General features: G+C 39.4%; 1 protein-coding gene and 1 long non-coding RNA gene across 6 annotated transcripts in view; one reads left to right on the forward strand and one right to left on the reverse strand.

Moving 5' to 3' along the window:
* Window positions 1–20756: 20756 nt before the first annotated feature.
* On the reverse strand, window positions 20757–24271 carry LOC116876781. Its single transcript, XR_004384457.1, has 3 exons — window positions 22619–24271; window positions 21913–22074; window positions 20757–20857 (listed from the first exon to the last, which is right to left on the reverse strand). It is a non-coding gene; the product is annotated as an uncharacterized LOC116876781 (long non-coding RNA).
* Window positions 24272–25099: 828 nt separating this feature from the next.
* STXBP5 (syntaxin binding protein 5) overlaps window positions 25100–25776 on the forward strand; it is a 170516-nt gene continuing 169839 nt past the window's right edge. For all 5 annotated transcript variants that reach the window (XM_032873133.1, XM_032873135.1, XM_032873136.1 and 2 more), the window contains exon 1: window positions 25100–25360. In XM_032873133.1, the coding sequence (XP_032729024.1) occupies window positions 25208–25360 (153 nt within the window). In that variant the 5' untranslated portion in view covers window positions 25100–25207. The remainder of the gene's footprint in view (window positions 25361–25776) is intronic.

The raw sequence follows: 25776 nt of genomic DNA on the forward strand, positions 1-25776 counted from the left end.
CACAAAAAATGCAATTGCATTTCTTACTTATGTAAAATTCCAGAACAGGTATTTCAGGTTGGTGGGTGGCTCTCCCTCAGAAAAAAAGAGTGGAAGTCTGAGGCCAGACATTTCCTTTTAGGCAAGCCAGGAGGAAGTTGCATGTATCACTTCTAATGCTAGAACTACCATGTGTCCATACCCACTGCGGTGGGGCTAGGAAGTGCAATCCCTAGCTTAACTGACATAAAATGGTTAAAATTCTATTATCATGAAAGAAGAAACAGGTATAGGATAGTCATATAGGTATAGGTATAGGATAGTTTAGAGCCATGGAAGTGGTTTAGATTACCTAGGAAGAATGTTTGAAGTGAGAAGTAAAGAAGGCCAAGAATGCAACTAACATATTTATAGACCTACATAAGAGCCATCAGGGAGATTTCCTTCTTGGTTTTTTTGTTTGTTTGTTTGTTTGTTGTTTGTTTTGTGTATATATATCTTGAGTTACACTTCTAATCTTGCCCTCCCTTCACCCACTGCTTTTTTTTCCAAGCATTTGATAATCTGACGCATGATTGTCTACTTTGTAACATAAAATACTGTGGTAGGAAATGACCTCATTTCCAGGTACAGTTCCAGGGTTCCCCCACCACCAACAGCACACTCTAGTCCCAACCTTCAGCTTTATCTGTGGAGATCAGCCAAAGCACATAGAAGGCATATTATAAAACTTTTTATGACAGAAAACTTGTAGGGACAATTAGTATAAATAAACCAGGGTTAAAAGAGTTTGAAGGGAATGAATGATGGTCTACTACTAACAAGATAAAATTTTATAGGAATATACCAAAAATGTTTAAAAAACACTAAATTCATGAGAAAAGAGTTGGCTTTGCTCAACAATAGTTAATAAGAATACCTCAACTTTTATTTGACCACAAAATCAATGTTCGGAAACACTGTCATACAACTGCTAAAAAAGTAACACCATCTTAAGTTTTATTTGTAGGCTTGGCACACACAACAAAAAATATTGGTACACAAAACATTGTATACTGAACTCTTAGGAATGCTGTATTAGGATTTACAACTTACGGTCACCCATGAGTTCCTTCTCTCCCTTTTTCCCCATGTCCAGTTTATGTCAAATCCTATCTATTCTACCTTTTAAATATTTTGTGACCCTTGAGCTATTGAGTTGGAATTAGAGATATCACTATGAACTCATTATATTTATAATATATTTATAATATAATATGTGTATTATATGTAATATATATTATATAGTACATATATAACTTTACAGAAAGAGTTATTATACATATGTACCTCTGTGTGTGTGTGTGTGTGTGTGTACGTTTCTTAGGTCTGTCAAATAGGTAAGCCTAGAAGGAAAAACACCAAAAGAGTAATCAGTACATGTAACACCCAGATCTTTATTTTTAAATACAATTTTTCACTGAAAAGATCAGGGATCTTTAGAGAAATAGTTGAGTCCAGAGTTGGGACAGGGAAACTATAAAATGAGGCTGGAATATTTTGTTGTGCCAGAAAGTAAGAAAGTGCTAAAATAGGAACATCTCAAAAAAGACAGGATCCAGCTTAATGAATATTAAAATTAATGGATGAAATTTTGTTGAACAAAAAAAAATACCTGATTTCACAGCAATCACCAGAAATTACTTATTAATTAGGAAGAGGAAAAACTGTCTTGGGGATCACTTCATAATGTTTAAAAATACTGAATTACTTCAATATGTACTGAAGCTAAATTGGATATTGTATGTCAATTATACTTCAATAAAAAAAGAACATCCCCCAAAATTTAAAAATAAAATATTCTCCCTAAAATGTTCATATGTAGAAGACAGGTCATTTAAATCTCAGCAACTTTTTTTTAAAGATTTTATTTATTTATTTGATAGACAGAGATCACAGGTAGGCAGAGAGGGGGAGGAAGCAGTGTTCCTTCTGAGCAGAGAGCCTGATGCGGGGCTCAATCCTAGAACCCTGAGATCATGACCTGAGCTGAAGACACAGGCTCTAATCCACTGAGCCACCCAGGCACCCCCTAAATCTTAGCAACTTTTGTCTTAACCCAAGAGAAGTATCAAAATATATGTGTATATGTAATATTGTATACATATATGCATGTATTTGTGCATGTACATTTCATTTTACATATTACTGTCAGAAAATATTTATAAGGCTAAAATACTTAACACTATGCTATATATATATATACATATATATATGTTTACTGTGCAAATATTAACAGAACAAAAATAATCTTTTACTTGTTTTCAGGGGTCATATTTGAAATATAATCTAATTTGTTATTTCCATATCTCAGAGGGAAATTGAATGTAATTTTTAGAAAAGTTAAAACAAAAGAAAAATGAAAGTACTTAAAATTTTTAAAAGAAAATCAGTAACTTTATAGGAGATTAACCTAACAAACACAGATTTCTTTAAGTTATCAAGGTCAATGTTGGTAATAATGAGGCAAATCGACATTATGTGCTTCCTGATATGATATGCCGAGGACAAGGCATTACTTCAATGCTATTACAATCAAAAATACACAACTGAAAGCTAATTGTGAGCAAACATCAAAGAAATCCAAACCGAAGGAAATTCTGCAAAGTTACTGGCTTTATTCCTCCAAAACGTCAAGATCATGAAAGGAAAAGAAAGTCTGAGGAAATGTTTTTAGATGAAAGGAAACTAAAGAAACATGACAATTAATCCAACCTGTGATCCTGAATTGAATCCTGGACAAGAAAACAAGCTATATAATATATTACTGGAACAATTTGTGAAACTTGGAGAACTATGAATCAGATAATAATATTGTGCCAATGTTACATTTCCTGAGTTTGATAAAAATACTTTGGTTATGTAAAAGATAGCCTTTAGGAAATACATACTGGAGTATTTGTCCATAAAAAGGAGACAGAGAGAGGAAAGAACAAATGTTACACTATGTGGGGCAGAATGTTAAGAATAATTTGGTAGAGGACAGAACAGAGTTCTTTGTAATATTTCTTGTAACTTTTACAGAAGTAAGGAATTGCATCAAAATTTGAATCTAAAAAGAGAAACTTTCAAATCCAACCCAAGTAGTAGTTAGCAATAGATCATTTTCAGAATCTAATAAATACTTCTAATGCAAGAGGATACATTCTTAATCCACTAATCTAAGAGCTTCCATCTATTATGTACAAAAAAAAAGGGAAAAGTTTGTAAAGTCTTTTGTTCACATTAATGTTGTGCTGTTGTTTGAGATAACTTAATGTTTTAACATACACCGAGGAGATCCTATCCTCATCCACAGTCATCTGAAAGGTGAGCTTTCAATAATGGAACTTCCAAAAGTAAGAAAAGCATAACAATAGATCTAAAAGATGTTTTAGGATACTAAGTGTGATCTCAAATAAGCTAAAAATATGCCATAAGTGTCACAACATCTTGGGCAGCTCCATCCTTAGGATAAATCTGCCATAGCTAACAGCGAATGCTAAAAAGAGAATTCTCAGCAGAATGCTCCAGACTTAGAGTTAAATTCAACTCCACCAGTCACTAGCTGAATTTAAAAAGATACCATTTATATAGTTAGTATATTTGTATTCCTAACAGGAACACTACAAATACTATTATCCCAATTTTACAAATAAAGACACTAAAGCAAAGAGATGTTGAGTAATTCTCCAAGCTCACACAGCCTGTAAGAATTTGAGCTAGGACTCAAATCCTATACCCACAAATTATGGTGCATTTCCCCATTCCCTTTCTACTGCTGTGTGAATGACATAGAGACTCTAAAGACTATGAACGTTCCCAAGAGAGAATTTGCTCAGGCATAGTAACCCCCCCCAAAAAAAGAAGAAGAAGAAGAAGAATATATAGCGTCAGTATGGCTATCCTCACACTCAGAAATGCTCTTCTAGAAATCTACCTTTAAGAAATAATCAATATTTCAAATCAAAATTTATGTTCAAGAATGCATTCATTCTGATATACATATATGTGTGCATATATAATATATATATAAAAGCTTTAAATATCCAATAATTGGTTCAATAAGTCATGGTAAATACAGTAGTATGATTTTGTATAGCATATAACCATAGAAATCATTAATGACTATATGAAAATGAATACTATATAATGTTTCATTAAAAAGAGCAGAATACAGAATTATTTAGATAGTATATGTAGACACATATAGACATATGTCTATATATACTTACATATGTAGAGAAAAGAAAAATATAAATCAAAATGCTAACATACTTTTCAGTGAGTATTACAGGTGACTTAGGTTTACATTTATATATCTTACCTTTATTTTCAAAACTTTCTAGTATTAGTTTTAATCACTTTAATAATTTTAAAAAGCCAATAAACAACATTTAAAAGAAGATTCAATGCAGGCTTTGAAGAAATAAGAAGGAAAATGGGAAAGAGTAGAAAGAAATCTGGTAGATTGGGGTCCTCCTTTTGCTCATATTTGTCAAAAAAAACATGAAGTAAAAAGAGTCCCAGTCAGAGTAGGCTCCATAAAGAAGAGATACAGTAAATCCCTAATCAAAAGAGAGTGAATGATATGGGGGAATTGCCTGTCTCACAATCAGTCACACAGGTTGCCAGTGATGCTCCTTGTGCCATCTTCTGATAAGGGATGGCAAAAAAAAAAAAAAAATTAATTTAGGAAAAGTATAATGCATTCACAATTCATAAAAATATTCAGGGAAGGCATGCCCAGATGGCATTGTTAGTTAAGCGACCAACTTTTCGTTTCGGCTCAGGTGGTGATCTCAGGGTGTTGGGATTCAGTCCCAGGACAAGCTCCCTGCTCAGTGCAGAGTCTCCTTAAAACTTTCTCCCTCTCCCTCTCCCCTGCCCTACCACACTCCCTCTCTCTCTCAAATAAGTAAATAAATCTTTAAAAAATAAAAACAAAAGCATTCAGGGGAAAAAATCAAAAGTAATAAGTCTTTGAATCTAGAAATTAAAAAGAAATAAAAACACCACAGAAACTTCTCTGTACAGTCCAATAATGGCAGATACATGTCAGTACGCATTTGTCAAAACCCACAGAATGCACAACACCCAGAGTGAACCCTTAATGCAAACTACGGACTCTGGGGCATAATGATGTGTCAATGTTGGTTCATCTATTATAACAAATGTACCACTCTGAAGTCAATAAAAGGGGAAGTTGTGTGTATGTGGAGGCTGGGTGTACAGGAACTCTATACTGCTCACTCAATTTTGCTGTGAACCTAAAATTGTTCTAAAAATAAAGTTCATTAAGTAAAGAATAAAAGAAAAAAGAAATGAAAATGGAATTTTCTTCAAAATCTAGCATAATTCTCTAATTATTCCAACTTTAAGCTATGAAATAATTGAAGATTTAATTGGATTAATTTAAGTGTAATTTATTTAATTGAATATCAATTTTAATACAGAGTCTTTCTTGTCCTCACACCATCACAAGAAGGGTAAGGACAGCACCATAAGATTCTGATAGAGATAGAGAGACACCACATTCACATAACTTTTATGACAGTACCTTGTTATAATTGTTCCATTGTATTATTAGCATTATTACATAGTAGTTATTGTGAATCTCTTACCGTGCTTAATTTATAAATTAAATTTTATCATAGATGTATTAGTATATATCAGGAAAAAACATGTCATAGTTTCAGTCATCTACTGGGAGTCTTGGAACATATCTCCTGAGGATAAGGGGGTCTCCTATATGTGCCCCTATATTTTATGCTTGTATTCCCTAGGAGGTGGAAAAAATAATTTTTTTAGGAAAGTGTGTGGGGTTGTATATGGGTCTATGTGTGTGGAAACATAGATAAATGATAGATAGATAGGTAATAAATATCATGCATCTGCAAAACACCTGGTTAGGCACTGGTACTAACTACTGGAGATAAAAAAAAATTAAAGGCAAATTCTTGCCCTAACAGAGAGGCGGGCAGACAAACAGACAAGGCACCTCCCTACTGATGGGCATGCTCTGTACTGTGTTAACCCCGGGGGGGGGGGGGGGGGTCATCCTCATAGTAAACTAGGAAATGAATGATACAGCTTGGAGTTGCTTGGCAGTCCTATAAAAAATTACAAAGCAAAAAGGAGTGGGTCCTGAGGCATAAGTGACCAGGCACCCAGTTTCTCTGTGGGAGTGATGGATCCTTCATAGGTCAGAGGACACAAGTTTGAGTCTAATGGGATGCAAAGAAGGAGGGCTTGTTCCAAGCATTAGCCAAAGGAAGAATATGAAAGAGAAGATAATGTTCCATGCATCTGGAAAGTAAAGTGCAAGGTGAGTAGTGACAAGAGATAAACTGGAGAATTAGGCAGAGATCCCGTGGGGAGGATACAGAGAGTAACAGTTTTCAGTGAAGAGATCTGAAGTGCTTTGCATAAGGACACGATATGATTAGATTTTTATATTAAAAAAATAACCCTTAGGTAACAAGAACAGATTCCATACTAAAGACTGGAAGACAGTGAATTCAATATTGCAAGAATCTAAGTGAAAACAATGAGGACCCAAACTAGGGTCGTGGTGGGATTGAGGTGGTAGCAGGGAAGGGGGAGGAGGTAACAGACCAACAGTTATTGAAAAGGTAGAATCCGGGGAGCTGGTGTCTAATTGAACATGGTAGTGAGAGAGAAGAAACATTCTCCAGTGACGGCCCAAGCATGGGGCTTGGTTGCTGGATGCGATCTTTCTGAAGAAGAAAATATAGAAAAGGGATCATGTTCCGAGGAAAAGATGAGAAGCTTCATGTAAGACATGTTGAATTGGGTGGTGCTTGTGCTAGGCATCCACGTGGAAACAGTCACATGACAACTGGATGTTTGGATCATTTCCTTTTCACTGACATAGAAGCGGTGCTTTCAGGATGTACAGCTCTCCTGTATTTGTTGTGTGGACACACCTCAAAGGGCCATACAATATGAGGAGGGAAGTGTGAGTGTCAGCTCAAAATCAGACTTCACTCTGAGGGCAGGGAAGGACTGATGCTGGCCTTGAACTTAGGTGAGCAGAGTTTCCTCTCTTCTAAGGCATCATCTCTTTACTGTCAGGCTGCTTTTCTGGAGAATGCTGGCAGGATAAAGCAGGTGCCTTATCTGATCAAGAGAGCACTTAGCTGGTGTCTTCATACATATGAAGAACATGAATGAAATTGAATATGCAGACATTCAATTAAAAACATCCAGTTAAGAGAAACAAATCATTAGCTATCTTTCTATACTAGTATCAAAAAAATTTATCAATAATGTTAGAGATAAAACTGTTTGATAGGCATTCCATAAAAGTCATTCATGTCTCTCTATCAACCAAGAGATTTTAAAGAACAGAAGTTCAAATATCAAATGGCAAACAGACCCAAACAATCACCTCAGACATAACATGACTCAGCATGGACAAATTATGTAAATACCAAAGTACATAGTTTGAGGAAGGTGAGCTCAGAGAATTGCACAGGGAGTCAAAAATACAGAAAAACAGTCCCCTCCCTTTTAAACCATCAAGGAAACCTTTACTGAGTAACACAATATTTTAGCTGTTTGCAGAATGATGAGCTTGGATTTCTGGGACTAGGAGAAGTTGCTGCATTGAAGAAATAGCCTGGAATTTGTAGGAAGGAGTGGGATAATTTGGTGATAGGACAACTGTGTCTGTTTTCTTGGGAAGAGATAATACACGGGATCTTGGAGGCGGGGAGTGGAAATCACAGATGAAACTTTCCATGGGAAGCCATTTGGTTACTCCTCCTGTCATAATGAGTGCACTCAGCAACAGCAACCACTACACTGAACCAAGTTAAGAGCAGGTGCAAAACTACCCCCTATTGTGGCTTATTAGGTAGAAGTGAAATTTGACTACATCATAGTTTTATTATGCCATCTTCCCAGGCTTAAGTTGAGTGTTATTACTGCTGTTGTTAAGTTTCCAGTTTTCAAGTATCATGACAGTGTGCTTAAGCACGCATATTTTTGGAATTAAAAATAGATTTCTATTTCAGGTGAGAGAAATAAACCGCATGGGAAGAGGAACTCCTGAACAGCTAGGAAATTACTCCCATCCAAATATCCTAAGTAATTACAAAATAAAAAGAGACTAAAAGGAATCCAGAACATTTGCAATACTACAGTATCTCTGCCATGAAATGTTGGTGCAATGAGCACTTTTTTAACTGCAACCAAACCACCTTTACCACAGGTAACAATGTAAATGAAGAACAGGTTTTGCAAACTACACTTGTAAACAGAAATTTCCCAGGCTAGTATTCTTTTAATACTTGTAAAAATTAATTATGATGTTTATTTTAAAACAATACCCAAATAAAAGCAGGATTTAAATTTTTGACTATACAAGTTAGAAGGACAACATCAATTCCCATTTAGAATTGAGTACATTTTTTTTTTAAGATTTTATTCATTTATTTGACAGACAGAGATCACAAGTAGGCAGAGAGGCAGGCAGAGTGAGAGGAGGGGAAGCAGGCTCCCTCCCGAGCAGAGAGCCCGATGCGGGGCTCGATGCGGGGCTTGATCCCAGGACTGTGGGATCATGACCCAAGCCGAAGGCAGAGGCTTTCACCCACCGAGCCACCCAGGCGCCCCCAGAATTGAGTACATTTTTAAGTCCTCCTTAGTCTGACCTGAGAGGGATTCATTTCTTATCCTTCACTGCATGCCAAATAATAATGAAAACAATAGCAATAACAAAACAATTATTACTGAGCAGCTATTAAGTGTAAGGAGTTGTTCTTTAGTGTTTTTCATGTGTCGGGTAATCTAGACCCCACAAATCTCTGTGAGGAGGTACCTTACATGTTGGAAAAAGTCAGCCCTATCTATAGTTTCAGACCCTGAAATTTTCCAGTAAAGATTATTTAATGTGTTTTGAATACTAACAGGAAACAGGACACAGTCTAAAGAAACCATTCTTGCATTCAGATATTCAAAAAGATTTTAAGAGTGTACTATTGGCTAGTCATATTAATTGGATTTGTAGAAGGAGTTTAAGGAGGAGAAGAAAACTTGGCACGTGGGGAATAAGGAAATTTTGCAGCTGAGTTAGAGTTGGCTTAGAAGAAGAATCCACAGGAAAAGGAATATGGAAGAGAATGGAGAAAATCTGGTAGAGGATCAGGACCAATCTTTAAAGTAAAGCCCAAACAAAACATGTTCTCATAATCCTGTGTTTTGTCATTTTATAAGTCAGGCTATTCACAAAGGCAGTGTGGTGCAGAAGAAAGGATTCTGCACAGAGGATACAAGGGGCTGAATGTTCACCTTTGTTCTGCCATTAATTTGTTGTGTAACTTTACAAGCCACTCTTCTTCCCTGAGCTTTATTTCCTCAGTCCTAAACTAGGGACAATGATACATAGGTATTGTTGTGAATCTTAAACAGACTATATGCTTTCAAAAGTGTAAAATGTTATACAAATGAAAGATATTGACTGTATTATTTTCAGGTTCAGTCACTGAACATTATTCTTCCTTTTTTTGATCTTTTGCCTTGTTGGCATAACAAGGTATCTTGGCATCAGCTTAGAATTCTGTTATGCTAAGCTTTTGAAATTCTTAAGTAGAAAGGCAGTTAGATGACAGAAAGAGAACGTGGTTTTGAGCCTGAGGCATGACTGAATTCCTGAACCCACACTTCAAGGACTTATGCACCAAGGTCACCAAGTCCTACATCAATAGAATCTTTCAGCCCACCCATCCCATCAACCATCATGGTAATCTACCCTTGCATAGCCCTAGACAAGGGATGAGCCTGAATTTGGACTCAACTATAACCTAACTGGAGATAATGCCAAAGACCAGCTTAATAAACCTATGTTGTGGTAAGAGAGAGTTTATTTTCTGATCTCAGTATATAGAACTTGCAGAGTTTATGTGTACTAGTTATTCTGGTTAACTACAGTTTACTCTATAGATTGATCATAGGTCAATCTTCCTTCACACTATAATGTCATGGGGAACTCAGCTGCAACAGTGTCTCCAAGGTTTGGCATGGCAGAATGGTAAGTAGGGGAAGCAGAGGTGGCTGGTCTGTGTCTCCTAATTCTAGCCCAGATAGCTGGAGTTAGTAGAAAAATGGGGCAAGTTGTATCAAAGGGCATGTAAGGCCAGAGCCAGCGGTAACAGTAGAGAATCACGCAATGTATCCTTTGGAGAGGAACAAAAGCCCAAGCCAAGGCCCAGAGGGAAATAGGACCCAGGAACAGAGCCAGTGAGGGTGGGATGTGACAGCTGGTAGGAAACCAGACTCACAGAATTTGGGTTTGCTGTGCTGGAATCTAGAGTAGATTCATTAAAAGAGGCTACGATACAAGAGGGTAGAACTAGAGTGAATATATATGCATGTCTATTCCTTTTTCTAACACTGTTAATAAATACCTCTGTATATAAACATTCCAAGAAATAATTAATTATGAAATTATTGATAATGGGGACATGAACATTAGGCATTCACAACAACAGCACTACACCCACCAGATATGAGGCTGAACTTTAGGACTGTTACAGTCAGTTGAGTTTTCTAGTTGTTCGGATGGTGACCAGTCAAGAGAAAATGCAACATTTTCAAAACTACCGATTTAGAAAAGTCAGTCATCAAAAAAATAAATAAAATGTCAGCAGCAACAAAGGAAAATCACAAAGGCAGGGATAATAAGATATTAGGAGGAATGGTATTTATTCCAGTAGTTGGATAGAATATCAACTAAAAACTTTGACCATTGAAATACAAAGAACATCTGAGAGAAAGATAACTGACCCATGTAGAATGGTTTACTAATCCTAGGAGAAAAGATAAAGTCAAGGTGAATTAACAGAATATTTGCTATTGATGCAGCTTATAAATTTGATTCAGAATCTTGAAATTTTCATTGATAATCTATATCCCTAAATTCTGATCATCTCCACAAGGCTACAAACTAATGTAAAAATTTGACACCATGATTTAAAACAATACTTCAAATGGTAGTTTCTTTAAAAATGCAGTGGGAGACAGAAACTGAAAAGTGGATAAAAAGAAATAATGTTCATTTTCATAAATTCTGAGATTTATTCCTACCTACCCCTAGCCTAAGTGAAATGAAAGCGGGATGATAAGGGCCTGGCAAGGTAAATGATTAAATTCTCCAGAGGAGCATTGTTTCAGAGTTACTGTGTGGAGGAGTTGGGCTCTCAGGCAAAAGTGATCACACTGTCAATGAAGGCCGAATCTTTCATTATTTATGTCAGAGGATCTCAGTCTGTTATGGAAAAGGAATGGGATGTTACATAGCTGACAGCACCCCTTACTTTATCTTGAACACATGACTTTGGATAATCTGGTTGTCAATATTTTTCCCCCTGAAGGGAGAACAACAGAGTGACACTTCTCAAAGTACAGAGGAGAGAACCACACTGAATGTGGATAACTCTTAGGATTTTTATGAAAATATTTTAAAACAAAATTGATGACTTCCTTCTCCCTGGAGTCTATAAAAACTTATGCCAAAATTTAAAACAAAATTGATGACTTTCTTCTCCCTGGAGTCTATAAAAACTTATGCCCTAATAATAATAATAATAATAATAATGATATTACAAGGTTGTGGAATATAATGTAATATGGCAGGCTAAGAAAACTGTGTTATTTATCAACATGATTTTTCTCTTACTCATCATCCACCCTTCCACCTCCTCCCCCACACCACTTTTAGGCTCAGAGTGTCCCAGTTTGTCCCACTGAGAGATTATGAAAATTTTGCTGGCAGTCAAGTGAGACATCTCAATGTGTATGCTTAAATTCTAAATAGAAAGATTTAAGAGGCAGACAAAAGTGGTCGGGGTTGGGGGAAGGTATTCTGTCTGCTCTCTGCTCTCCCCATAGAGATATGAGAAGGGAAGGCAGAAGAAAAGAGTGGAAGGGTTAGATATAAGTGTGGGGAGGCCTATGCCTTGTATCTCCTTCCTTACGAAGAATGGAGAGTTGGGGATGGATACCCCACAAACATAGCTATCTCTTCAAGCATCTCCTTTCTCCTTTAGTTCCTTTTAAGTCTGAGGATCCACAAGTTGAGAACCTGTGCCTTCTGCTCTTGGGGAGGCCCAGGAAAACTGCAAACTGCCCAGAAAAGAAAGCACCCCCCCCATCAGTTGGTGCTGGCAATAAACTGCAAATGTAGCGGGACAGTAGACTGGAGAGGGCTGCAGAGAGGCCCCTGCCCCGCTCCTGCCTTAGAACAGGACAAAGCGATGTCATATTGGAAGGATATGGCAAGGGCATGGATATGGCATCAGCCCTAGAAATCTGTTGAGTCTACTGCTGTATCTTGGCTATCTCCTGCAGGAAGTCAAACTGGCTTTGCCAAACTCTTTTTGCATTTTGATGGCTTGTGATTTATTACCTGGGCTGAAGACGTGGCAAGTCACACAGAAAGGAATGAGAAGTCAGTAACAATTTGCCACCATGACAGAATTGTAAAAGGGGGACAGAAAGAAAACATGAAAGGACTGAATTTAAAATCTGAAATGGCTTTTAAAAAATCCCCTTAGCTTACCTAATGTGATGAGATCAATTTTCTATAATACGTTAAAAAAAATTGAAAGTGAGTTTCAAGTCAGAAAATAATTTTAGTCTTTCAAGATGAAGAAAGTTTCACTCCTGGCACACTGTGAACTTTGTGCCTACTGTAGCAATAATGTCTCAAATCTGCTCTTTTGAGGATCTCTGTCCTTCTCTCAAATATGCTCCTGGATAATTGGCTACCACTAAAACAGCAGTCTTAAGTTGTGTGGCAGCCAAGAAAATATCAGATCCATGGGGCACCTGGGTGGCTCAGTGGGTTAAGCCTTTGCCTTCGGCTCAGGTCATGATCCCAGGGTCCTGGGATTGAGCCCCGCATTGGGCTCTCTGCTCAGCAGGGAGCTTGCTTCCCCCCCGCCCCGCCCGCCACCCTGGCCTGCTCCTGTGCCTACTTGTGATCTCTCTCTGTCAAATGAATAAATAAAATCTTAAAAAAAAAGAATCTCCGATCCTATGTTTGCTATTTGGACACAAGAATTCACGCTCAAGAACGGCAAGCGAAATGGGTTTTACCATGTCAGAATTATTTTGGCTTCCATTTTTTTGCTTAGCCCCAATCCCTCATTCCAACTCATTCCAAGTTCTCTGAGCCCTAAAACTACTTTCCTGGTGAATAACAACTCTCTACCTAGGTATAAGAAATGCTCATTCCCCTGTACCTGGAGAGGCTAAATCCTTCTGTATTTGAAGATGAGGCTTGGCAGTTGGATAGAACTTTATGCTTCTCTGAAACTTGATCACTTTCGAATTAATAAGAGCAAATATTGGAGTTAATTCACCAGGAAGTAAAAGTCATAAAGACTAGACAATAATATTCAGGCATATAACCTTTCCATTTTAGGTATCTTATAAACGTAAGTCATAGCTTGCAAACCAAATGACTAAGAGAAAAGGTGGGTCAATGATAAAATTCTAGGTTTAAGTAATTAAAATTTAATGATATTTGGCTCTTAAATTATAAAACAGAGGTCCAAATGATGGCCTCTGTCTGATCTCTGCAGTAGATGCTTAGATTACAAAGAAATGTTTGGGAAAAGGGAACTCAGTTAGATTGAATCTTCATAAGATCTCTGAAGATTTCAGTTTTTTCCCCTCTATATGCAAAGTCTGAAGCAGGGAAAATGACCATGAAGAGGAAATTATTTTGGTCATTTAGAATTTTGAGTAAATCAAAGTTCTTTGATTTGAAAAGTTCTTATATTTTTCTTAAGAGACAATAGGGTACAACAACTAACAAACCCAAATTTTATTTCTATTACTTTTTACAGTTTTTGTTTTTGTTTTAATTTACCATTCGATTTCATCTCTACAGCCTGCCTTATTTTTTTTCCATTTTAGAAAGGGACATTTATAATGTGAATGGTTAAGTGAAATGCCTAAGGGTTATACCAACTTACTAGAAGCCAGAAGGAACTCCTGCCTTCTGGCCCAAAGCCCATTGATTCATTCTATTGTAAGCAACTGTTCTATGTCCCAGGGACACAGCAGAGAAGAAAACAAAGTCCCTTACAAAAAAATGTAGTGTGTCAGGGACCAGTGCTACAGAGAAAATAAGGCTAAGTAAGGGGACTGGAGTGGGGATAGGAATTTCCTGACTGTGTGTGTGGGAAGGTGGAGGGTAGAGAGGGTAAAATTGCTCCTATTTCTTAAGAAAAAGTCAAAGAAGGCATATTGTTAAGATGACATTTGTGACAACTGGACAGGGATATGAAGGTTTTGGGAAGCAAGAATTTCCTATCCTGTTCAAGATCCTTCTAGTTAGACTAAGAATTAAATTGACATGAAACATATTAATAGATAAAAATGTAGGGGAAGATAAGCAGTGGCGGGGTGGGCCAAATTCTATCCAATGAGGTTTTATTGGAACACAGCCATGCTCAATGGTTAACATATTGTCTACAGCTGCTTCTGTTCTACATCGACAGGGTTGAATAGTTGTGACTGTGGCTATATGTGGCCCGTAAATCTGAAAATATTTGCTACTTGGCTCTTGGGAAAAGTTTGCTGACCACTGGTTTATGCAGAGGGAACAACAAATGCAAACTCCTAAGGCACAAGTGTGTTTACTATATTTGAAGAGTAAAGAAAGCAAATGTGGCTATGGTGGAGTGAACAAGGAGAGAGAGAGGACAAGAAGACAGAAGGAAAGTAGGGAGCAGATCTTGTAGAGCTTTTCTAAGCCATTCTAAAAGATTTTGAACTTTACTTAGAGAGGGACAGGAAACCACTGGAGGTGACATAATCTGATCTACCTTTTAAATTGTTCACTCTTTTTAGAATTGATGAGAGGAGATTAGAATGGTATATGGTCCAATGATCGAGATGAAAAATGGTGCTAGGTTGGAGTAAGGCACGAGAAATGGAGGTTGTGAGAATTAGTCAAATTCTGAATATATTATAAAGATTGAGCTGATAGGATTTGCTGATGAACTGGAAGTAGAGGTGTTTGTGTGTGTTGGGGGGTGTTATGTAGCGGGAGAGACATTAAGAGAGAAGGTGGTACAAGTTTACTTGTGTGGGCCTGAACATCTAGAGGATAGGAATGCCATTAACATGCAAAAGGCAGATTGTGGGAGATGTAAGGTATAGTTTACTACCAGAAGTGAAGAATTCAGTATAGACATTAAATTTTAGATGCCCTTTGAATATCTAAGTAGAAATGTCAAAGAGGCACATATACATCACATCGGGGGGTTCAGGGAAAAGGTTGGAAATGGACATATGCATTTTGGAGTCATCGATGTTGAAATAACATTTAAGTCACAAGAACAAAATAAAATCACCTAAAGAGTGGCTTTCAACAACACAAGAGAATGATTAGAATAGCTACCATTTAATTTCAATATATGTGACAGGTTTTGAGCTAGGAACTTTATACTCTAACAACACTTTACTTCAGTAGGTATCAGTACACCTATTTTACACATGTGAAAATGAAAACTCTAGTGTTAAATGACTTGTCTGATGTCACTTTGCTAGTGACAAAATCCAGATATGCCTGCCTCAGTAGCCTGAGCCATCTCTGTTCTGTCACAACCTAAGAAATAGAAAAACAAAAGACTGAACATTGGCTCTGCGTGTTTAAATAGTTAAAGAAGCAGTTGAATTACCCAAGTGGGTTGCACATGAACTCTGCTCAAAATTTCAACTGCAGGAAGATGCCTCTTTAAGGAAACCGCTAGACTGGTGAACCATGATAACAATATCATGGAACTTCCTCCTCAATTTCCCGAATTGAACAAACTCTCCTGTGAATAAGCAGAACATGTCTAGTTTATGAGCAGATTAAGAGGCAGCCACTGAAGAGGAATTCATGCATTGGACATCACGCACATTTTAAGGCAAAATAAGGTTATGGAGCATAGACACTCATACAGGACACTGAACAGATCCTTTATTAAATGACAGGAAACAAACCTCCTGCCTGAAACCCACGTATGAATCATGTGAAACAGCACAGAGACAGAGAATATTACTTAGCAATAGCTGTGACTCTTCCCCACCCCCTCACCCAATGTCATTACAACCTTAGAGTGTGGCATTTACCCTCATAAATAGCTTAGCCCCAGGTGAAAGTGTTTTGGTTGACTGGTACTCTCAAACTACTCTGTTTCCACTGGCTTCTCAAAAGCACAGTCACTCCAGCTGCTAGAAAACAATGCGGAGCCACAAAGCACCTGGTATCCTTTTCTTCATACTTGCCTGGGCTGAAAGAAATCATCACTTATTTTTCACTGCAAGAATCAAAAAGGCACATCACATCATGCTGAAAAATAAATAGGAACTAACCTGTCAGCAAATGTGAGAACCTCCACTTACCCCGATTATAAAGCCACACCTTGAAGTTACACCATCATTCTGGTTATAAGGAAACCAAGGAAGGGAAGCTGTATTTGGGGCTGCTGAGCAAGATTAAGTCTTGGTAGAAATATTTGGATTATGTTGGTCTGGATGAAACCTAGTGGGAGTAACCAGAAGCTTAGAAAGAATCATAGGGAATTGAGTAATCCTAGTGTCTTTTCTCCTCCCACCCCATGTTTCCCAAACCCCAGGTTTGCCTCTAGGGAAACCCATCCTCTGGGACAAGGTACCATGATGATGAGTACATACCCAATGGGAGTGCGTTGCTACGGAGAGTTCAAAACGATATACAATGATAAGACTCAGAAGATTAAAGGATGTGTTCAGCATTGGTTCTTACCATTGTTTTTAGGGATTTTGCTCCCTTATCACTATAATGTCATCTTATGAAGAGCCACGACCAAGTTGTATCATCTTTGTATTCCCCGAAACACCCAGCAAAACATCTTCACACTGTGGGCACAGAGAAATGTTTCTGGAAGGGAATAGTAATGATCACCCTGTTGGTAGATAGGCATAAGGACCAGGATTCAGATTCTTGATCTTCTGTTTTGGAAATTGCACAGTACTGTGCTTTCCTTTTGGTACTCCCTTGCTTTATAGACTATAGTCATTTTGTGTCTTCAGCATCTCCAGATGTATTTCTGGACCAGAAACGAACTGGAACTAAACTACTGAGGTGTACGTAGTCACATTCCTCGTCCCTCCCTTGTAAAGAATAGTCTTTGTGCTTCTGGGCTATTCATGCCTTTTCTTTCTGATTAGAAGAGAATACTAACCCAGTGTCAGAGAGAAGGGAGTAGACAGTGTTAACATAAGAAAGTATACGGAAAAGAACTGTCTGGGAGGCTTGAGGAATGGGATTTGGAGGAAGTGAGTAAGCCATCCAGCAAAGGCTGGGCTTTCTAAGGAGCCTTTCTAAGAATCAGATTATTGAAAAAACTGCCATGAGGTAGGGAAGAGTGGGGTGGGGGGGACGGAGGTTATAAATAAGTGAAGAGAATTTTGAGGAAGTTGTCTTATGCTAAGTGTTTTATCCTCCTTCTAAGGTTATCTTAAGAAATCACTCTGAAAATATCCAAATAATTATCCAATTCTTTGGGAGCTTGGTGTGTTATTTTGCTGAGAATAAAAAGGCTCCGTTTTATCTGAGGTATAGTCAATATCTTTTATATTGACTTTACTAATGTTCTGGTTACTAACATGTTAGTAGGTTACTGAATAGAGATAGTTCATTAAAAATTGCATGTCCAAAGGAACTTAGTTTGTGTCATTGGTCAAAGGACCAGGTAGAGTGCAGTGGCAACTGGAGGTAGAATTGAGACTATGGGTGTGTGAAAATAGAATAATTGAGTGAAGTAAAAATAAGATAACCATGAGGCCAGAGGTTACATAAAAGGTGAAGATGGTTGGCCCAGAACTGGGGGAAGCAGATACAGTAGTCCCCCCAGCCCTCGGGGGAATTTTTTCCAAGACTTCCAGTGGATATTACCAAATCCTATATATAATGCTTTTTCCTATATAAAAATACCTATAATAAAGTTTAATTTACAAATTAGGCATGGTAAGAGATTAATAATAATAACTAACAATAAATTAGAACAATTATAATAGTACATTATATTAAAACTTATGTGAATGTGGTCTCTCAAAATTTCTTACTGTAGTATACTCACCCTTCTTTTTTGTGATGATGTGAGATGAAAAAATACTTATGTGACAGGTGAAGTGAGATAAATGATGCAGGCATTGTGAAGTATCCTTAGGCTACTCTTGACCTTCCTATGTTAAGTCAGGAAGATCATCTGCTTCCCACTGTGGTTCACCAAGGGTGACTGAAACATTGATAAGGGGTGACTATTATACCACAGTTGTAGGTTTGTGGACACATTGTTAAACTGAGTGTATGGTGTTGGCTAAAAACACAGTCAAGGAGTCCGTTCTGAGTTTAAAGCTAGATACCTTGTCCTGTTTTGAGGAACTCCATCTTTGGGGTTGAGACTGTGTTTACCCACCTATAGAAAACCTCCAAGAGTTAGTATACCTTGCATGTTTTCATTGTTAGTAGTCTTCTCTTGGCTCTGATAGGTCCGTGGAGAGAGGATTGCTCCTATTCTCCTTACGTTAAAGTTTTTATTTTGATTCTTTTTGATTTCTCAGGCAGCATTCCTTTTTTTTTTTTTTAAGATTTTATTTTGTTTATTTGAGAGAGGGAGAGAGAAAGGGTGAGAGAGGCAATAGAGTGAGAGAGAGCAAGCAGGAGTGGGGAGATGGGTAGAGGGAGAAGCAGACTCTCCACTGATTGGGGAGCCCAATGAAAGGGCAGAAAGAAAGAAAGAAGAAAGGAAGAAAAAAAGAAAGAAAGAAAGAAGGAAAGAGAAAGAAATTAGCACCTAAAAGTTCTATAGCCAAATGACTAAGAGATGTGACACAGCTGTGTCCAACTCAAAACCTGAGATGGAAGGCCCTGTTATACCAGTCAGCTGCAACTGACACTATCTCACTGGGCTGCCAACTCTGTCTGAGGGAAAAAGTGTTCAGTTTTCTGCTGGTTTGTAGAACTTAGTTATTGACCTGGTGCTGAGTAGTGTTTAATTAAAAAAAAAAGAGAGAGAGAGAGAGAGAGCGAGAGAGAGAGCTACTTATCTCTGTTAAAGGAATACTTTTTAGAAGTATTATGATATACAATTTTCTCTCTCTTTTTTGTGTGTGTGTGTTGCAGGTGTTAGAGGGGGCTTGGGAGAGGATTCAAGCAGAGTGAAGCAAAAGGAAGGAATGGGGTGGGGTGGTTTGGAACAAAATACTAACTTTAACTGCTTTTCAAAGCTTTTTCAGTCACTGCAGTTTATAAACCATGAGTAATGGCATAAAGTACAATAAAGTACAAACTTCATTGCTAGTTCTTTAGTTCACAAACCAAATTATAAAGAGTTATTTGAGGAGAAGAAGAATTGAACTTCTGGCAAAAGTTTAGCAAAATGCTCAAAATTTTTACAATAGTATTTAAATCTTAAAACAAGATACTGAAATTGAAAATATGATGAGTATCATTTTTTAGTTCAAATATTGTGCCCATTGTAGAAATAGCATTTGAAATATATGAGAATTTATTGAGGAACTCCTGATTGCCCAGTGTCTCAGTTTTAAGAATTTGACAATATTTTTCACTCACATTACATTAATGCCTCATATTTTACATTTATGTATTCATTTTGTTTAATTAGTTTTGTTTTGCACTTCTGGAATTTTCTCTTTGCTTGAACTTACTGGTCTTTATCTAGACATTTTTTTCATATGGTTTAATGATAGTCTTACAAATAATATTAAATAGTGGTGGGGAAATCTATGGAATAATGAAAGCTCACTAAAATCTCCCCTATTTGTTTTTGTTAAAAGGCCAGAGCCTGACAAAGAGCACAGTGTAGTGGATCCTGCTTGTTTCCAGACATGACTTGTTTATTTAGCTGATGATATTTGTCCAGTCTACTCAGGTACAAATGGTAATAAAATTATCTAGGATTCATAAATATGGAAATTAAATTGCAACACCACTCTCCGGAGTGCACAGGCCAAAACTCAGAGGCATCATCCTTGTCTCTTCCTTCCCCCCATACCGTCAGCAAATCCTCTTGGCTCTAGCATTACAATACAATCCAGGGGGATGCCTGGGTGTCTCAGTCTGTTAAGCAACTCCGTTTGGCCCAGGTCAGGATCCATGGGTCCTTGGATCAAGTCCTGCATCCAGCTCCTTGCTTAGGTGGGAGACTGCTTCTCCCTCTGCCCGCTGCTCCTCCTGCTTGTGCTCTCTCTCTCTCTCTGATGAGTAAATAAATGCAAATCTTATAAAAAATACAATTCACGATCTGATCCTTTCTCACCACAGCCACTAATTTTAACCATTCCACCCTAAGCCACCAACTCCTTGCCAGATTATTGCAACATCTTTTTAACTATAGGGAGAACTGTGAGCAGAAGGTAAAATTATCAGTAAAAGATGGCTAGAGTATGTCTATATTCCTTTATATTTGGGGCATGTTGTGTCTAAATTTGTATCAGAATATTTGACTCTAAAAACCAGAAACCCATTCAAACTCATTTATACAAAGACGGAAAGAAAGAGTAGCCAGATTTCATAAGGAATGAGTACTGGGAAAATGGAAGGTCAGGAATGGCGACTCTGCTCTCCACTTCTCTATAGAGTCACTTCTCTGTAGGTTGTGTGTCTGTTTCATTTTACCATGTGCCATCTAAGTCTGGGCATACTTACCTTCAGTCCCAGCTCCACACAACTTCCTAGTTCAGACTGATTAGCATTGTCTGATTCAACTCCAAATTCCCAGAAGAAGATGACTTCTTGGCATGGCTTACTTCAGATATTTGCCTTAATCTGTTTGGACAAGAATACACAATTATCTGGTCAAAACACCTGGCCCAGCAATTTAGTAGGACTTTGGGGACCCATTCAGAAAAGGGGGCCTGAACTAGGGAAACTAACTAATTAATATCTCTGCTGCAATTTACAAATAATTTAAATTCAATATTGTGTTAAATAGTATAGTGAATCAATTGCTGTCACACATACTTCCTTTGGGATTCAAATAAATTGAAATGAAGTGGATATAAATAAATGCTAACAGGTAAGACAGATTTGGTCTACTTCCAGAAAGTGTTTGCTGGTAATATAATTTCTCATTAAAATATTTATTTTCAGTGTCTATTTTATTCCTCTTGATCAGCATCCAGTGGCTCCTATAAGACCAATCACAGAGCTTTCGTTAGCCTGGGATGGTAGACTTTAAACAAGGCAACAAGGAGTGGCAGATTCCAGAATGTTACGAAACTTTGGTCTTTGGCTTTCCATGCTGAGTAATTTAATGAGGTGCTTTTCTTTTCCTATGTCAATTTTTCTTTCTTTCTTTTTTTTTTTTGTCTTTTTATTTTCATTGTATTAGTTGAGTATTGTTTCGAGTTGTATTGACTCAGATAAATGTAATATAACTATCTATAATTTCTCAGTGGTATATACTATTACATCATCATCTCCTGATCCATTCTTCCAGTTGGTAAGAAAGAATTCCATTTGAGAGAATGTTGCTTGCTGAAAGGCAGAAGCTACTGAATTGTTTGGAATCAACACACTGATTCATTCATTAAAACAAACAAAAATTAATCTTTGTTGAGATATTATTAAGGGTAAAACTTCTTCTGTGCTAAACTTTAAAATGCATAATATAAATTAAAATTTTAATAATTTTATTCTTAAAATTTTAATTAATTTTAATTTGATTCTTAAATTTTATATCATAATTTTTTAAATTTTTTTTCTAATTTAATTTTAAAAATCAACTGATTTTTAAAGACAAGAAAAACTGAGTCTGAGGATCCATTATTTTATTTTTGCTATCATAAGGTAAATATTTTGGGGGCATTGTTTTTTTTTACCTAATAGAATTCTGGGTATGTCCTCGTCTCCTTGAGCTTGAAGATGATGGATTGCAAGTTCACAAAGCTAATCTCCATTAGCAGGTATGTTCTACATTCATCTTAAATGTCATGTGTCCTCTATGAATTGAAGTTTTGGGAATGCCAGGAAGAATTCACAATCTGCTGAGAGGGATGAGGCATGAAAATCAAAACAAAAATGATGAAGCAAAAAATAGGGTACTGGTTTAAATTGGTGATCTCTTGAACTCCATTTCACCTCAAGGTACTGATAGTAGGATGGAAAAACTGACATTTTTGAGTATCTACAGAGTGCTAAGCAACTCAGTGCAAACTATATTTGTTTCTAGTTTACCTTCACAAAACCCTAAGAAGAAGGTAGTATGAATTTCATTTTACATATGAGGAATCTGACCCTTAGGAAAAGTAAGGAATTTGTCCAACATTGCACCTTATCACCAAGGCCTGGATTGAAATCCATGTCTGGCAGACAGAAGAGCCTAGGATTTTTCCACTGCACCACAAATCCTCTCAGCAAGAAGCTGTCCCTTCTCTGAAGAGTTTTATAAATTTATTCCAAATTAAATAAAAAGGTGGATCAAAAAATTATGTGGGGCAAATGATCTCTTTTGCAATTTTCCTCTATAGAGGTTTTGGTATTTTTTCAAAAAGCTCTCCCGGTACTTTCGATAACCTCCCCACCTACCTTCCGATGCCCTTTCTCCTCTTCACCTGGTCAACTCCTATTCATCTGGATTCAACTATGGTGTGTATCACCACATCTAGGTCTTCTCTGGCTGGCTAAATTACTCTCTGTAGTCCTTGTGCAAGATTCCATCAGTGGACTCATCATATGGTTGCACGCTTTGTTTTTATGTGAGGTTTTCCCCCTTTAGGCTGTGGTGACCTTGTCGAAAGCCAAGTATTGCGTTTTTGTGTCTTCGTAACCTAGCACAATGACTCAAACTCAAAATGTGTTTCAGAGAACTAAATTAGTAAACAAAAACTTTAGAGCCACTTGGAAATAGCTTAAGAAATCCCCCAAAATTTGTTTTATTGTCCGTTGTACCCAGTGAATTAACTGAGTGATTCAATAAATAGTAAGCAACAAAACAATTTTACAGGTTCCAAGTGTCAGGCATCGTCGTGGATGCGGAAGCTCCAGAGAGAACTACATTTCCCAAAATCCCTAAGCCCCACTCGTAGTTGGTTTGCTGAATGTTCTTAAAGGCCGGTCACGTCAACTAATAGCGTGGCGAGAATTTCCCTGAAAGGGTAGGAGGCGGCCAATCACAAAGAAGAGGGCGGGCGCTTCTGATTTCGGTTCAGGAAACTCGTTCTACCTCTTCCTTGCCTTTTCGCAGGACGGTCAGAGGCGAAGTTATTAACCTGAGAGAGTGTTCTCCATTCCCACACGCACTCCACAAATTAGAAATAGTTTTTATGCGCTTTCATCCTTCCTTACGTTTTCCCCAGTTACTACGTCCTTTCCAATCAAATGCCTCTTGCTTCCCATTCACCTTTCTTGAACACGCTCTCCGGGAGGGTCCCCCTAAGCATGAATCTCTACCCTTTCAAACTTGAGCCAGACATTTGTCTCTACACCTCCAAGGGAGATTGTGCCAGTGAAGAAGCGGAAAAGTCGGCGCAAAGACTTCATCCTTCCCTCTCTTCCCCTCGCAAGAGTGGAGAAGTTATTGGGGATTACTTACTGGATAATCGGCATTACAAGGCGGATTGTAGGTTCTGAAAATGAGTGGCAGTGCGGTATTTACTTCCACCTTTGCTACCGCCTCCATCCCCACCCACCCAAGTGCGGACTGAGGCCAGGGCTGGTGTGTCACTGGCCCGGGCAGACACCCAGCCTTGGACCGGTTCCCCTCTGGCACGCTATTCCATTCCAGCAGCTACCTGCCATGGCCACGCTTTAATGTGACCGACAGTAACAGATTCAAGAAATACCCCCCCCCCAACTCCCCGGTTTATTTCCTTTCTTTTTCTAGTACCTAAATCTGTCATCCTTTTATCACAGACATAACCGTTGTCTAGAAGCTCTTTTTCAAAAATGAGATCCAAAACAATCCAAAACAAAGCCCATCACTAAAGCAATATTGCAGCCAGCAGCCAGGAGCATGTACCTCGCTGAAGGGTGAGAGCATAAACCCCCGCTTTAACGACCGAATTTAAAATAAAGGCTTCCTGTTGCTCGTTAGTCAACATTTTTACTATCTCAGCTGCGGGAGAAAACAGCTGCATACTCTGGCCTGACGATTGGGGTGGGAGAAATTTAACCATGGTATGGGATTTTCGCAGAGGGTAATTTAAGCCCTAGCTCCACTCAGGCGAAGGGGACACACGGCGGCAGGGGTGTAAGGTGGGGGGGGGGTGGACAAGACGGTGGCGGCGGGGGGGGGGATGCGGGGCGCATGCGCATACTCCCCAGCCCTGCTCCGCGGAGGCCCAGCTGCCGCCACCGCCGGGGCCGGCGCTGTAACCGCGGGTGCCGCTGTTTCTCGGGGCGGGCGTTGGTGTCGTGTGCCGAGGCACCCTGTTAGGCGAGAGGGAGCGGTGGGGCGGGAGCCTGGGCGGCGGCGCCGGCGCCTGAGGAAGGCAGCGGGGGCTCTGAAGGAGCGAGGGCGGGCTGGTCCGGCGGCGGAGGAGCGAGGCGGAGAGCGCGGGGACCCACCCCGGGCGCCCAGCGTGTGATGCCGGGCGGGCAGAGGCGCTGAGCGGCGGGGAGGCCGAGCGGCGGCCGTGGACGGAGGGCCAGCTACCCCCGGGAGGAGGAGGAGGAAGCGCAGGAGCGGGAGGAAGCGCCGAGGGACTGCGGGGCCGGGGCGGGCGACGAGCGGCGGGGCCGCGGGCCATGGACGCGGCGGTGGCGGCGGGGGCGAGCCGGGGCGGCGGCGCGGCGCAGAGTCAGCCCGCGGCCAGGTGAGGCTGGGCAGTTCGGGCTCCGGGCGCCGCTGCCACTGCTGTGCCGCCCGGCCGCGGAGCGAGGCGGCGGCGGCGGTGGCTGAAGCGGCGCCACAGCTGCCGCGGCGAGCGGCGGCGGCCTCGGAAGAAGAGGGGTCGCCGTCCGGGGTTCTGGTGGCCGCTGCTCTTTCGTCGTCGCAGTATTTCCTGTTTGGATTATCTTGTGCTTCTCCCCAGCTGCCTCCTTCCCCTCACACTCCCACTCTGCCCCACTCCTCCGTGTCCTCGGTGGAAGCTGCCCTCGGCCCGGGCTCGTTTCCCGCGCCGGGGGACGCCCCTTGCCTCCCCTCGCGGGTTGCGGGGGAGCTCCGCCGAGACCATGAGGAAATTCAACATCAGGAAGGTGCTGGACGGCCTGACCGCCGGCTCGTCCTCGGCCTCGCAGCAGCAGCAGCAACAGCAGCACCCGGCTGGGAACCGGGAGCCCGAGATCCAGGAAACGCTCCAGTCCGAGCACTTTCAGCTCTGCAAGGTGAACGGAGCTCGCAGCCCCGCGAAAATTGGGGTCGTTTTAGGGGGCGGCTCGGGCTTTTCATGGGAGTGCGAGGGAATAGAACGCCAGTAATAACTATACCTCGAATGAAGGGCTCGCTCCTCCTCAAGCAAACATTTGCTTAGTGGGTTATTTTGGAGATTGACATCATCTTACTCCTTTTGGGCTTTTTTTGTTTTTTGGTTTTTGTTTTTCTTTCCCCTTTCCCCTTGCAGCAGTCATTTCAAGGTTGCTTTTCACGTATTTTACTGACCTTTAATTAGTATTCTTAATAACCTTAGAGCCTTTGTATTGAAACATTTTAATGTAATTCACCAACTCCGAAGTTTCCTTCGGAAACGGTGCCTAATGAATTATTGTTCATCAAAAAGCCAAACCAGTTCAACTGGATATTT

This window comes from Lontra canadensis, unplaced genomic scaffold (assembly GCF_010015895.1).
Source record: "Lontra canadensis isolate GAN:19392208 unplaced genomic scaffold, GSC_riverotter_1.0 scaffold47, whole genome shotgun sequence".
Taxonomy (NCBI): Eukaryota; Metazoa; Chordata; class Mammalia; order Carnivora; family Mustelidae; genus Lontra; species Lontra canadensis.